The following is a 16,334-nucleotide window of genomic DNA, read 5'->3' as shown; positions in this document are numbered from 1 at the left end:
ATATTCTACAAAATGCCCTACAATAGGCTAAGTCACCCTATCTTCATCAAAATGCAGCCTTCTAATAAGTAACTAAACAAAACATTTTACTTCACATATAAATCAATCTAAAAGTGATCACTGGTCACAGACAGGAGAAGAATCAGTGAGGTAATTAAGTCTTGGTGTATAACCAAAGCTGTGTCTGAATGTGGTACACCTTTCCCATGATCTCTCGTGTGATCCGATTTGACAACCGTGACACCAGAGCTGGTTGACGCGAGAGAGACAAACTTGCAGTGATCAGAGATGCCTCGTTCCATTCAGAGGATGCTCTCCTTTCCGACAGTATATGCCAAACAAGCCTGTGAAATATGGCATCAAAATATGGGCAGCCTGTGATGCAAAATTCAGTTATGTGTGGAACCTGCAAGTATATACTGGAAAGCCATCTGGAGGAGCACCTGAGAAGAATCAGGGAATGTGTGTGGTATTGGAGATGACTGAAGGGCTGCAAGGTCATAACATCACATGTGACAACTTCTTTACATCCTGCCGTCTTGGAGATGAACAGTAGCAACAAGTTCTGAGAGCAACAAGTTCTGCCACTATGAGCTGCAAAACTTTATTATTATTATTTTTATTATTAGTTTTGCAGCTCAAGACAGGGTCTGTGTATGAATTATATTTTGGCTGGTATACTGTGTTTCCTGCCAACACGCCAGCATGTACAGCATACACTACACTCAGGGTCTTCAGTCTGGGTTTGAGGACAGTGAGTGTTGGACTCTGCTGTTCGGACACCCAGGGGAAGTTCGTTCCACCACTTCGGTGCAGGACAGTAAAAAGTCTGGACGCTCGTCTTCCGTGGATCTTAAAGGATGGCGGGTCGAGCCGAGCCGTACTTGAAGCTGGAAGGGCTCTTGGTGCAGATCAGGGTTTTGACCATCGCCATCAAGTACGGAGGGGCTGGCTGGTCCAGTCTTGGCTTTGTAGGCCAGAGTCAGGGTCTGAATCTGATGACCTGGGCAGCAGCTACAGGAAGCTACAGTAAAGGGTTTAAACAACCAGTAAAAGCCAGTAATAAACTGTTATTTTAAACAGAGATTGAATTAATTTCAGCACTTTCTGATTCAGTGTGGGGTATTTTCTGGTTCTGTTAGGTAAGATTTTAAGCCAAAATTATTATATTATATAACTATTACTAATACTCTGGTGTTCATTAAAGCTCTGAAATGTGAATTTAAACAGCAGGTAAAAGCTGTTTGGTGAAGCTGAGCCAGATTCTGCTTCCCTACCTGCTGCTGTTTCTGTACTGTGATTTGATTATTTCAGGTCTGAAACTTTTCAAATGTGCTGTTCAGTACAACTTATAAAATATGGAATGCTGTAAATCTCAGGATTTATAAACATCTGTCCAGAACTGAAGTCAGAGTTTGTATCGGTACTCTGTATCAGCTGATAATTTTAAATCTGATTATCAGATCAGATTATACAGGGTGTCTAAAAAGAAAATGGTTTATCAGACTTAAGCTGTTGCTGAAGGGGAAAGCTGGCATTGTTTGCTGGTGTCTAAAAGTGGATCGCTGTCTGAAAAACAGTTTCATTTTAGAGGGGTGTTTCCTTACCTCCTACGTTTGAGATTATGATGCAAAGATTAAGATTAAGAGCTGCTGGTCGTGTTTCCTAGAGATCTGTGTTGTGATTGAAGGCTAAATTGTACATGAACATTGTTTTCTCTCTTTAGCGCCACCCGCTGTTCATATATTCGCAAAAACATCTGAAACAGTCTCAACCAAGCTGACCCTGACCTGCCTGGTCACAGGCTCCTACCCAAAAGACCTGGTGTTGAGTCTGAGGAGAAAGAAGGAAAGAAAAGGATAAAGCTCTGATGTGACACTAAAGCCAGCTGGTCAGTGAAGCTCCAGTGAATATCTGAGTCGTTATGATGAGTCCTTTAGATCGTTTAGATCAGTATGCTAGTGGTGTCCTTTTGCCCAGTGTCTGGCAGGACTTCTTACTCCAAAGGCCCTCTCAACCTCCAGTCAGTGCAGTTCTCCACAGCCCTCCTCTGACCACTGTTCAGTATCTCACATTAGACCAACTGATCACAAACTGTCTACTGCAGAACCTCAGTGATCCAGATCAGATCTCTGAGCTGAACCATAGCCGTTCAGTTCATGTGCTGAGATCAGAGCTGATCATCAGGAGGAAGGAGGGGCTTCTCCCACCAACTTACCCTACTTTCAACTGCATGTGGCTTCTTCCAGAACTCCAATCACAGTGTAGGAGCTAATGGTCTGTTCTCTCAATGGTGTTTCGTTTCATTCATCTTCTGCTCCTCTGCTGTTTTCCAGAAGATGCAGCTCTAAATGAAGCGAAGTGTGTATATTGTTTATTTTTGCAAAAAAGTTTTTTTTTGTGTTGGAAATTAATTATTATTTTTTAAAAGAAATATTTTTCAAGAATATTTTAACTAATCTAAGATTATAATACAATTATTCAGCTTCTTAAACTAGAAAACTAAAGAAAATTATTTATAATCATTTTTTAAATGAGCAAAATGTGAGTTCCTGTTTTTCTCAGCTACACTCATCTAACTACTATTATCTTAATATGTATAAGCATTCTTTATTAAGATAAATATTCATTAATATTTATCAAATTGAATCATTATTAATTATATTATATTTATATTATATTATTTATAATAATTAATAGTCGTGTTTTTAATAAACAAAACATGAATGTCTGTTTTTCACAGCTCCATTTAGCTCACTAGCCAGACAGGTGAAGGTGGTGTAATGCTGTGGGAAATGTTTTCCTGACTCACTTCGGGCCATTAAGACCAATCATACATCGAATGACGCATCTGCCCGTCTTCTAAAGGCTACTTCCATCACTTTGTAGATTTGTGGCCACAAAGTATTGAGGATGAGAGCAGGGTGTCTGCAAGTCCACCTGAAAACCCCAGCTCAGCTAGCTGGTTCCAGATGGTCAAGGTGGCCTTTGCTGGTCATTCAAGCAAAGAACATATTCTGTAGTGGTCAGCATTTAATTTTGGACAGTCTCTGTCATGCTGGTTTTACTGGTCAACCAGTTTGGTGAAGCTGGTCATAGAGATCGTTTTGATTGGTCAGGTTGATCAAGCCTGTAGACCAGCTACACCATCATACTCAAACAAAAACATACCCTACACTGGTCTGGAGCTAAGCTGCTCCACCAGCATGACCAGCTTGGGCAGTGTGGTCTTTTACAGGCATGTCGTGATTATAGTGTGTAGGGCAGATAAAGTGCACTACTTAGGGCCCCTATGAAGGGGACTGCATGCACTTCGACACGTCACTTCCACAATCCGCTCTGCGGAACCGTGGAGAGTCCGTGGTCCCGCGGTGGTCTTCTCCTCGCTGTGGAGCTGAAACGAGCTCCTGCTCTTCAGTCTTCCATCGCTTCAATGGTTGAATCTCTGCTGTTGGAGCAGAGGAAGGTAAGGAGTCTCCGTCCTAAACTGAAAGTGAAAGTAACTCGTTTCCAGCAAACAGAAGCTCTAACCAGAGAGAAGCAGCTGTGCTGGTGTTGAGAGCAGAACTGGGAACATCTGGATGAAGGTTCTTCACTGATGGTTACTGAGGAAGGGAATGGCTGGATGTAGAAAGTCCATCATCGAGCTACAATCAGTGTGGATCACTCTCTGGATGCTCGATGTTCTCATCAGTTCTTCATGAAGATAAACCCTTCATGTTCTGACCACCGAGAACCCAGAGAACCCAAACTACAGTCTACCCTTTCACAGCTGTCTTTGGGGCTCAGAACTGCATAGAAGTTTTAGCCAATAAGGTAGCATCTAAAAAGTGCAGAACTTCAGAAGTGGACGTGTGAAGGTCATGGAAGTATTAGGCTTTCAATGGTTTCCAGCCAACATGCTGATGTGGGGCTCACATGGGTGGAACATGGGCTAGGTGAACCTTCCAGGTAGGCTTGTACATTCTTTGTTACCGAGACCCAGTTGGGCTTCTCAAATGGGCTTTATCATCACAGCCCACCTTCATCTCACATTGGTCCCATCTACAACCCTGATGGAACCCATGTTTAACCCCTCCTGGTCTCATTATTGACCCTGGTGGGCATCCATATGTGGGGCCAACGTGGAACCTGAGGACAAAACATTTCAAAGAAATCAGTGAAAACCCAATACTACCATGACCTACGTGTCCATGATGAGTGTATGTAAACATCTGACCACAGCTGTATATGAATGTACAGCTTTAATGAGGTTCCTCTTGTGCATTTACTGAACTGTGTTGCACTTTGGAGGAGTTCACTCTGTACTGGAGGATATTATAGAATCTCATACCTACGATACTTTCAGAAATCCCTCAGAAACCCAACAGAAATGTACTGACACTGAATTCAGGATTCACTGGTGGGTCTACATGTTTATCACACACTTCCACACCTAAAGTAGTCAGCCTGTTCGCACTGTAGTCACTTCAGTGTTACGCTCAGTAGTAATAAACCTATATACAGAGATTTTAAGGGGTTAATTAACATGTATTACTTTATTCAGTTACTTTTTACATGCAGGTAAAATATCAAATATCAAACTGGTGCTTATTTACATTTCAAAGAATTTAAATCAATATATATATATATATGTGTATTCAAATTAATCATATTTTTGAAGTTGAACTTTCTAAATGTTGTGCAACTCTTTCCCTGATAATGGAGTTTGTCTGCAGGGTGTGTTTGCAGAGCGTCGCTTCCACAGTCCAGCAGGACACCTGAGACTGTAGGACTGGAGTGAAAGCTGCCTGTTTGGAGGATCCTGGGTTTAACTGCTGTTATTATGGAGGTTTCCACACTTTTCCTTCTGCTGCTCGTGGCGTGCGGAGTTTCAGCTGTTCAGAAAGGTGAGGCAAGACTGGACTTCTGATATTCTTATATACAGTTTACTGTATGTATAAACACTGCAGGACAACGCTGAACCCAGGCTCTCTCACTGCTGCACTGTTAGAGAAAGGCCTGATGATCTTCAGAAAATGAGGATCTAGGCCTGATCACAGTCCTTTTCGGAACATCTGGTCTTACATTAGCCACATAGAACTCCTGACCAACTGGTCATTCACACTAATGGAACAGCACTGACAGACTCATGTGTAAAGGTCTGCAAGTTCACCCTGAAGGCCTCACTATTTAAAATAATCAGTATCAGGGTATTGTTGTTCAATTGGGGGGCTCTTTAAAGCATCTTAACTTTTATAAAATAAAATTAGCAATGCTAGCGCATGTCAGGGAATGAGAATATTGTGGAAATGTTCATTTTGTAACACAATATAATTTTAAAAAAGGAAACTGTCATATGTTTTATATTCATCATGTTTTTATGTTAATACTGTTTGAATGGTAACTTAATTTGGTAATTAAATTTATATTTAATGAATATCAAATATGACAGTTTTTTTTTAATGAAATTACGATTTTCACAATATTCTAATATATATATACTATGTATAACTCCCTCATATGCACTAGCAGTTTAGTTTCAATAATGTCAGGACAGTGCTTACATGGTTTAAAGTAAAGATTTATCTTGTTTTTTATTTAGTTGACAAGTCATCTAGTGCAGAAATTCCAAAGACATTTTTGTCTTAATGTCTTACGGCCAAATGCAGTTTTAGGAAGTTTAGTTCACATTTAACTTTATTTTGTATAATTTATATATTATATAATATAACATTCATATTATGAATATATATTTTTTATTTATAAACAGTCAATGTCACAGAGCCATAGATCCAAACACTACTCCACAGCTAGTGTAAGATGCTATTTAAATAGTAGGGATGCCACTTTTTTATTTATTCAACTTAATATACTAGATTTACTAGATTTCTAGATCTGTCTGTTTTTTTAATTCAAGATCTAGAAATGTAGTAAATCTACTATTTAGAAAACAGACAGATCTAGAAATCTAGTCAGTCTTGTACTTTCTGGACTTTTTTGCTGGTACCATTTTTGTCCTCGTGTATTACACATTACAGACATCAGTTCTCTGGCTGGGATTTGGGAAACCTCTTGGCACACTACTGACTAGTTTGCTGGACGAATTTAAACTGAGACACAGAGCTTTAGGAAGGTATTCTGTCCTCTGGATTGTTGATGGTCTTCTGATCTGGACTGTCTTCGTCCCACAGAGAGACACTTTTTCCACATCCACACTGTTCACTTCAGTCCTTTCCAAACTACGTCCACCCACACCGAGCTCCCTGCAGCGGTCCAGCCTGATGGCGAGAGCCTGGTTTCCTGGAGAAGCAGAACGAGAGTGGAGGGAGAAGAGCTGACGGATCTGCATGATGTAGAAGTGTCCATCCGTCTTCTGGAAATCAGATATAACGGTCAGTGAGGAGTTTAATGGTAGTAAAGTTTAAAGCAGGTGTTGCTTCATTTCTTACCACCAGGTTCATTTTGTCTGGATTTCAGGTACTGACCACATTGACAGGAAGGTCTGTGAGACTGAGAGATCTTCTAGAGGAGCTGTGACCGTACTGGACTCTACAGCTGACCACAGAAATACCATCCTCCTCATCTTCACACCAACGGATGACGCCATTCAGTGTGTGGTGCTGGACACGGACTTCCTTCTGGATGAAGGAGGTTCACCCAACCTCAGTCCAATCAGCAGGGGTTATCTGGTGCAGAGCTGCATGGAGAGGCTCGTTACAGGACTTTATGATGAGAAGGACAGCAGGACAGCTCTGGCAGCAGGTTCTGGAGATGATCTGATCTCTGCGTTCGCTGATTGGCTGGTTTCTTACCTGCACAGAGTCATGTTGATTGGTATTGCTGTCTGGGGGATTTATCGCCAGGACATGATCATCTTGCAAGGCATTTTTGTTTGGGTGTTTTTTTACCTGGGCAGAAGCGTCGTGTTTTTTTCTGCTCTTTGGGGGATTCTTGCAGAAGAATTAGTGATTGTACAAGTCTTTGTTGTTTGGGGGATTTGTAACCAGGACATAAGCATCTTGACAGTCGCTTCTTTTCATGGGCTTTATAACCAGAAGCTAACCAACTTGCCTGGAAGGCCTGTTCTGAGTGATGGTAAACAGAGCCTAATTATCTTGCCATGCTTTTTTGCCTTGGTGTTTTCTTACGTGGACAGACACTGCTTGTATTGCTTTGCTCTTTTGGCCATTTTTAAACAGGATATGATCATGCTGAGAAGCTTTGCTATTTGGGCAATTTATAACGAGGACATTATCATCTTGACTGGAATTGCATATTTGGTCATTTATTACCTAGACAGAAAACTGCGTTTTCCTTACGTGGAATTCTCAGGAAATACTTTGGCTCAGTATTTTAGCCTGTCATACGTATTTGCAGAGATTATTTTCCATATTAAGAGAAAGTTCAAAAAAAGAAAATCTGCAAAATCTCCAGTCAACGAACTCCACAGAGACTTGAATGGTAAGACAGTGTCTGTTATCCATCAGAAGATGGTGATGTTTAGTGAGAGGAGGTGTTAATGAGTTCTTCTCTTTTAGCTTTGATGGATGACAAGCAGGGTGGAGGACATTCAGACCAAACTGAGAGTGAGTTCAGCTCCTCAGCACAGACACGCCCACCACACTGAACAGACACACCCACCACATTGAACAGACACGCCTGCCACACTGAACAGACACGCCCACCACATTTAACAGACACGCCTGCCACACTGAACAGACACGCCCACCACATTTAACAGACACGCCTGCCACACTGAACAGACAGGCCCACCACACTGGACAGACACGTCCATTACACTGAACAGACACGCCCACCACACTGGACAGACACGCCCACCACACTGGACAGACACGTCCATTACACTGAACAGACACGCCCACCACACTGGACAGACACGTCCATTACACTGAACAGACACGCCCGTCACACTGGATAGACACGCCCACCACATTGAACAGACACGCCCATCACACTGAACAGATACGCCCACCACACTGAACAGACACGCCCACCACACTGGACAGACAGGGGGTCTTTTATCCAGAAAAGATAAATTTGGTATTTTTAATTTCACAGTTGATTATTTTTTATTAGAAAATAAGTCATTTATATTTGCATATCTCGTTTTCTCATTCTCTATCAGCTGATGATGATGATGATGATGATGATGGTCAGAACAGACTGGCTCATACTGGCTCAAGACTGAACCAAGCTGCACGTAAGTCCATTATATGGTCATTAAGGGAATGTCTACATGACAGTAAATACAAGCCAAGCAACACACACAAATGTCCAGATCCGGTCCAGTAGATCGAGGCCAATCCAGGCCTATTTTAATGGATCGGGTCTTGGCTATTTTAATCCTGTTTCAGAGTCATTTGGTGGCCTCAAGGCGCCATTAACAGACATTAGCAGCAGTGCAGATGTTCTCAGAAGGTAAATAGAGGAGTTGAGGTTCTGCAGTGTGGAGCTATTTTACAGTGTAACCTGAAAACAGACCATAATATCTGACCCTTTATAAAACTCTCACTGAAACACTGTTTTACCAGGGGGAGAACCGGAGAACCTCTCACTCGCCTTTCTCTGTTTATAATCCAGCACTGAAGAACCCATTCAGAACCAAGGGGTAGCTAACGCTAATGCTAACACACACACAGCGGGTGGGCAAAACAGTCTGATCGGGATTAGTATTCTTCTCCTCATGTTTCCTCTAAATTATATTAGTTTATTATTAAATATTGATTTCTTCACTACAGGAAGATTCACTGCTTCTATGGATACTCCTCTAACTTTGGGTAACGTTGATGATTTTATAGTTAACTGCTGTTCAGTTCCTCAAAATGAAATGGAAATGAATGTCAGTCAACATTTTTATTAATATAATTCATTTAATAATCATAACATAATAAATAATTATTCCTGAAAGAGATGTAGAAGATAAATAATTTGAATATTTAAATATGTCCTGTTTTCTCTATTAGCTGGTGATGATGGGAAGAACAGACTGGCTGCAGGACTGAGCCCAGCTGGAGGTGAGTCCATCACCTGCTCATAAAGAGAACGTCCAATAAACACTGAATACTGACCAACACACACACACACACACACACACACACACACACACACACACAAATCTTCTCTTCATGTTTCCTCCTGCTGTTACTAAATATATTGATTTCTTCACTACAGGAAGATTCACTGCTTCTATGGATACTCCTCTAACTTTGGGTAACGTTGGGTCAATATTATATAGATTTTATGTTGTGTAAGATGAATGTCCATTAACCCCTAAATAAACCCCTAAATATATGTATTTTTTTTTTATTTAAATATTTATATATATCCTGTTTTCTCTATTAGTCACTCAAAACCAGGATGGATTGGGATCCAATTGCAGGTTTATTGATCAGACAGATGGAAAACAGAAAAGAGTCTAAAACCAGAAGAGGACTAAACAAGAGAGTATAAACACTTTAAATTTAATGGAGAAAAACAACAAAAATGCCCGACAATACCAGAGCTAATGAAGAATGAAAGACAGGTCTGAGCAGGTCAATACTGAGGTGATAGCGACCTCTTCAGGTGGAGAGGTGGAACATCAGGGCAATTCATGACACTAATTATAAATCACACACACACACAAACACACACAGACACACACACACACTAAACTCCGATCAGTAGAGTTGAATCTTCTTCATGTTTCCTCCTGCTGTTACTAAATATATTGATTTCTTCACTACAGGAAGATTCACTGCTTCTATGGATACTCCTCTAACTCTGGGTAACGTTGATGATTTAAGTGTTAGCTGCTGTTCAGTTCCTCACTTACGGATATCAATAATCAATATTATATAGATTTTATGTTGTGTAAAATGGATGCCAGATAACCCCTAAATTAAGACTATATATATATATATATATATTTAATAATTTGAATATTTAAATATGTCCTGTTTTCTCTATTAGCTGGTGATGATGGGAGGAACAGACTGGCTGCAGGACTGAGCCCAGCTGGAGGTGAGTCCATCACCTGCTCATAAAGAGAACGTCCAATAAACACTGAATACTGACCAACACACACACACACACACACACACACACACACACAAATCTTCTCTTCATGTTTCCTCCTGCTGTTACTAAATATATTAATTTCTTCACTACAGGAAGATTCACTGCTTCTATGGATACTCCTCTAACTCTGGGTAACGTTGATGGTTTCAGTTTTAGCTGCTGTTCAGTTCCTCACTTACGGATATCAATAATCAATATTATAGATTTTATGTTGTGTAAAATGGATGTCAATTAACCCCTAAATTAATATTTTTTTATTTAAATATTTAAATATATCCTGTTTTCTCTATTAGTCACTCACTCAGGTTTATTGATCAGACAGATGGAAAACAGAAAAGAGTCTAAAACCAGAAGAGGACTAAACAAGAGAGTATAAACACTTTAAATTTAATGGAGAAAAACAACAAGACGTCGCACCTCAGTCTATAAATTCACAGTTTCATGAAAACAAAAAACAGTTACTTGTATTTGCATATTCAGCCCACAGCTGCTTAGCTCCGCCTACTTACAGTGAAGTTATAAGCAGTGTTTCAGTCTGGACTGCTTTCTAAACGAGGCACAATAACAAAAACAGCGCTGGTTCGAATCCCGGTCATGCCGCCAGCCATCAGCAGCCCAAGGCCCGGAGAGAGTACAACTGGCTTTGCAGAATTGGGCAGATGGCGCTCTCACCCCACATCGCTTTGCTGCGTTGCTGGCCGTCGCTGACGTCCGCAGACAAATGCGTTGGAGCCGAGTATGCAGCACTTCACTGTCAGACGAGTCGGTTCTTGAGCCAGGAAGAAGAGTCAGGAGACTAGAGATATGGGATGAAGTTTATACTGGGATAGTTCAGTGCCATCTCAGTGATCTCAGGTTGTACCCAGATCCTCATTGTCCCCCCTAAGGCAGGGAGGGTTCTAAACAGGCGTAAGTATTTTTTAAACAGTTGGTCATCTTTGGATGGACCCCCATGAATCACGTCTGTAGCCCTCTTTGACCTTCAGATCATGGGAACATCTATCGCAGTCTTGTTTTGATCTCATACTAAACTGCTCTGTAACTTTTGTCATTTTTTAGGAGGATGGAATCCCAGGAATGTCTCCACTCCCAATCTGGGTAATTTATCCTCTTTCTCTCCTCAAAATCCCAGTCTGCTGCTTTGGTGAGGGTCCTTATCCAGACACTAGAGCTCTACTGACTCAACACCTCACACTGTCTTCATACACTGTGTCCATATGCTCCTCAGCTCTCCTTAGGTATCTAGTGAGGCTTAGAGACTTTACTCTCTAGTGAGGCTCACATACTTCAGTGTTGACACCAGCTGTTGAGCCTTGATGCACAAAATGTTCAGAGAAGAATTGGGACACCCCCTCATTCCAGTTTCTTCTGAAATCAAGGCTATTAAAAAGAGCTGATCCAGCTTTTGTTGGAGTAACTGTCTCTACTGTCCAGAGAAGAAGACAAGATTAGCTAGAGATGTCAAGATGTTGAGTGATCACCACCCCACCTCATCATCTCCAACTCATCCCAAAAGTAACGGATGGAGCTCCACCACCATCATTCCAGAGAGCACAGTTCTTCCACTGCTCCAGAGCTCCTCAACGCTGGGGGGGCTTTATACCCCTCTATAGCCTATACTATTCTGTTCGCAGTACATCTCTGCAGGGACAAGACATGCTGTGTGTGCTTTAGAAGGGGTGTCCACAAACATTTGGACATGTAGTTAATCTGTTTAACAGCAGCAAATGATCTGAGGTGAAATGTGTGTATTCTCTAAGAGCATTCATTTACTGCATCTTAAAATGTGTGTGTGTGTGTGTGTGTTTATGTGTGTGTGTGTGTGTGTGTGTGTTTGTGTGTGTGTGTGTGTTTATGTGTGTGTGTGTGTGTGTGTGTGTGTTACTGCTGCAGCTTTAGAGAGAACTGAAGCCTCTGATCAGTAAGAAGTGGTGATTCAGCAGTGGAGCCGTTACCCACCTGCACTGCCTCACACCAACACCAGCAGAGAAGCTCCTCACGATCTCCTAATTCCAGAAGAGGACGCTCCTGAGAACCGAGCCTTCCTGAAAGTGCACAGAGGTGCAAACAGACTGTTGACCTGGAGGCCTGAAGTGGTCGAGTACAGAGGGCCCACAGCCTTATTACGAAATGAAGGCGTGTGCTCTGAGGTGGGGCAAAGAAAGTCTCAAGTCTCATTAAAATCGGTGCTACCAAGGGTTCTTAGCACGACGTCATTGAAGTTTCATAAAGAACCTTGTGTGTCATAGAGATGTGTGAGTGTAAAGCAGCATTATGAGAAAATTGGTATGTCTTGCTCCTGGGCTCCCCCTACAGTCTGGGAGTCTCTTTCGCGCTTTCAGCCACCACTAGGACACAAGGACACGCTTTACACATACGTTTCTGGACAAGCTGAGAGCTCCAGAAGCTTGATCTGAAGGTAGAGCAGCATGTGGGCTGAGGCGGTAGAGTAATACTACAGGATTTTACACTGATATGACTGTATGGGTTACGCAGCGTTACACAGCTCTCATAAGTGTTGCCCTGCTCACTTTACCAAATTTACAATAGCGCTGTGATCCGAGCCTGAAGTAGCAATGATAGAGGCGCTGTTCTCCCTGATACAGTCAGAGCTTGAGCATGATCCAGAAGCTGCTGTTTTAAGGTATATATGTTACATAATGCTGCTTTAAAATGTTCCTCGCTCAGATATCTCTATTACAATGTTGCTTTTACTTTATGAATCTAAAAGTGATTCTTCAATGGTTAGAAGACCTGCTCCACCCATCACCAAGACTGTGATGGGACACTTTTAGTTGAGCCGTGGTATTTTCATAATAGGAGATAAGTATTTTCTTACCTTTGTAACTTGATCCTTTTGATTTTTTTTTTTTTTTTATAGTAGCTGAAGGGCCCTCTGTTGACTGGAGGGAAGGTGGAGAGCCCGATATATTAAAGTACCTATGGAAGAGTGAACAAGCAATGTTCAGGAGAAGCAATGGAGCACATATCTACCTGTAATGTGAATGAGTGGGCAATGACAGGACAGTGATATTTGCAGGCAAGAGACCTGTTGAAGGTACAGAACGGAAGCACTGTGTCTAAAGGCCCTGCGGCTACATACCGTTTCCTGCACTGACGTTAAGCCAGGAAACACCTGTTTGAATCTGTTGATTAGAACAAGCCAACTAGAGTCCATATGTAATTGAGCTGTCTTTCCTGGACAGTAGAGACAGTTACTCCAGCAAAAGCAGGATAAACTTGTATAATAATAAATACAATCTGGTCAGCAGGGTGAAAAAGTACCCTACGCTGGTAAACTAGCTGGTCATGCTGATTTGTTTATGCCGACAGACCTGTTTAACCATCAAACCCAAAAGAAAGACCACCCTATGCTAGTCTACATATCTTTAAACAGACAGAGAGATAGATAGATAGATAGATAGATAGATAGATAGATAGATAGATAGACGGACAGACAGACAGACAGAGAGACAGACAGATAGATAGATAGATAGATAGATAGATAGATAGATAGATAGATAGATAGATAGACAGATTGATAGATAGATAGATAGACAGACAGACAGATAGACAAACAGATAGATAGATAGACATACAGATAGATAGACAGACATAGATAGATAGATAGATAGATAGATAGATAGATAGACAGACAGATAGACAGACAGATAGATAGATAGATAGATAGACATACAGATAGACAGATAGATAGATAGACAGACAAACAGATAGATAGATAGATAGATAGATAGACATACAGATAGATAGACAGACAGATAGATAGATAGACATACAGATAGATAGATAGATAGACAGATAGATAGACAGACAGATAGATAGACAGATAGATAGATAGACAGATAGATATATAGATAGATAGACAAATAGATAGATAGACAGATAGATAGATAGATAGACAAATAAATAGATAGATAGATAGATAGAGTAGATAGACAAATAGACAGATAGATAGACATACAGATAGATAGATAGATAGACAAACCAACCTCATCACAGCATCAACAACAGGGTTAATAAAAGCCTGGTCACTTTCTAGCCCTCCACTCCGACACTAGGGGGCACTGACGTCAAGTGAGAAAACCCCTCCGGTTTCACAGAGGAAACCAAAGCAAGGCTGTTCCTGTAAACTGTGTTATTATATTCCACAACAGCATCAGCATTTTAAAAGGCTCTGTGGAGTATATAATCATGCTTTTATTTAGACTAGGGGTACAGTTCAAGCGCCTTCAGCTTCAGACCCTCTCTCTCTTCGTGTGCTGGTACACATTATGAAGCCTTACTGACTTTCTTCCCTCAGTGGAGTGCTGCTCGCAGCTTGTTGCAGATGCTGGTTATTCAACCAGGGAGCCATTTGCATTAAGCGCAGCCATTTCACTCCCCCAGAAAATGCTGCTTTCTCCCCTTGCTGAGTAACTGCAATTTACTTTAGGGCTGCGGTGTGTTTTTATGCCGCTTGTTTGTACAGCGTGACAACAGAACATCCAAAAGTTTGTGGACACCTGCTTATCCAAAGGTTTCCTCAGAAATCAAGGCTATCAAGCGCATTAATGTAGGCTTTGGTGCCCCTTGTGGCCTCTACTATCCTGAGAAGGTTTTGCACTAGAGGATGTAACCTTGCTGTGAGGATTTGATTGTTACAGCCCTAGTGTAGGTAGTACTTTGGGAAGTGTATCTTTAGTAGTTCTCTGAGGACGGACAGAAAGACCTACAGTAGTAGGTTGTAGTAGTTTGGCACACCAGTGAGCCAAAACATTATGACCATCCCATAAATGAAGCAGATAAACGTCTCTGATTTGACGATGAGATTTATTGAGGCCTCACGTCACAATATACAGCACTTTTTACTGCCTACAGGATCCAGATACCACCGGACAGCTTCAGAGGTCTCGTGGAGTCAATGCCTCAACAGGCCAGAGCTGTTTTGATGGCGGGAGGAGGACTAACTGCATATTTCGCTACTTAGGTTAAAAAAACACTGACGCACTGGTGCAGTGTTTAAAAAACTAGGCCCTAAAAGACGCGGACCTCACTATTTTTATTTGAAACCGCTTGAAATGTTACGTCCCTGCACCAGGAATCCATTAAAAACGGTTTTATTAGATAACCTTTCATCCAGAACCCAATTCAACAAGGGACACTTAACAGAACACAATCACAAAAATGTCTGCATAGAGGCAAAAAAATGAGTTTCAATTAAAGCACGAAGAGGCCCAGAGCTCGGATATTCCCACTCCGCTCTCATAATGAACGCTCCCTCTTCTTTTGTTGGAAAATAAAGGAGATGGAAATGACTTGCTACCTTAAAGTCTGTTTTGTATGACTGTGTGCTTTTCTTCCATCGCATCCCAGGAATGTGAATGTCAAGGTGAAATTGTTTGAAAATTGAATAAACATCGCCGTGTTGACTCTTTTTCTGCAGAGTACGGAAGGAAGGGAGACTGCAATATCAGAAAACTCCCCAACAGGAAATGGAGAAAGTGGCATCTTGAAAAGCCCAATTTAAACTGAGAAGGAGAAATTGGATTTTGACTATAATACAGTGCAATTTGAAAGTAATTGGACGGTAAAACTATTTTTGTTGTTTTGGTTCTGTACTCCAGCACAGGGGATTTGAAATGAGGCAATGACTATGAGGTTAAAGTGCTTAGCTTTAAACTGAGGCTATTTACATATATATTGGGTGAAATATAGAACAACCGCAGCTCTTTTAAAACTTAGTCCGTCCATTTCATAGAACCATAACTAACTGGACAATTGGCTAGACGTGTTGTTTTGGCCAGCTGGGTGCTGCTGCATGGTTGGTTTGTGCACAAGTGAGCTAACAAAAGGCCTAAGGTGAACCGGAGCTGTGGCATTTGCATTGCAAATCGGTTGCTGTTTTTTCAGCCTGAGAAGCAAGGAAGTGTAAATGCCAGAAGGTTCAACAAAATCAGACTAGATCAACCACAGAGACTAAACTTTGAAACATCAGATGTGTCCAACTCTAAAAAAAAAAAAAAAAAAAAGCTGATATGTAGCTTAGCAGTAGAAAAACAACCTGTCAGACTGGGGAGGACCACAGTAGTAGATGACCAAGGATTCCTTTCAATCATAGTGAGAAACTGTAGAACACACCAAGAACCTTGTCCAGGATGTATGACCAGAACATACAGAACTTCTAAAAAAAAAAAAAACTTTTTTCAGGGCCAAAAAAAGTGAAATGCTCTTAACCGGTCAAATCAATCATCTCACCTGAAGCCCACCGAGCC

The 16,334-nt window shown here is 41.3% G+C and overlaps 1 protein-coding gene across 5 annotated transcripts; it reads left to right on the top strand.

Moving 5' to 3' along the window:
• Nucleotides 1-3,326: 3,326 nt before the first annotated feature.
• On the top strand, nt 3,327-15,375 carry LOC140549542 (uncharacterized). Of its 5 annotated transcripts, XM_072673269.1 has the most exons (13): nt 3,327-3,466; nt 4,719-4,889; nt 6,174-6,374; nt 6,460-7,443; nt 7,521-7,568; nt 8,129-8,203; nt 8,742-8,780; nt 8,967-9,017; nt 9,175-9,213; nt 9,955-10,005; nt 10,155-10,193; nt 11,122-11,160; nt 11,956-15,375. In XM_072673269.1, exons 2-13 carry the CDS (start codon nt 4,826-4,828, stop codon nt 11,985-11,987), a joined length of 1,662 nt encoding a protein of 553 aa, XP_072529370.1. In that variant the 5' UTR covers nt 3,327-3,466; nt 4,719-4,825; the 3' UTR covers nt 11,988-15,375. The 5 variants fall into 5 exon arrangements, 1 of the variants encoding a protein (XP_072529370.1); XR_011978995.1 differs by having other exon boundaries at nt 10,155-11,160; XR_011978996.1 differs by having other exon boundaries at nt 4,708-4,889; nt 10,155-11,160.
• The last annotated feature ends 959 nt before the right edge of the window (nt 15,376-16,334 follow it).

This window comes from Salminus brasiliensis, chromosome 2 (genome assembly GCF_030463535.1).
Source record: "Salminus brasiliensis chromosome 2, fSalBra1.hap2, whole genome shotgun sequence".
NCBI lineage: Eukaryota > Metazoa > Chordata > Actinopteri > Characiformes > Bryconidae > Salminus > Salminus brasiliensis.
This window is presented reverse-complemented; position numbering and strand designations above follow the sequence as displayed.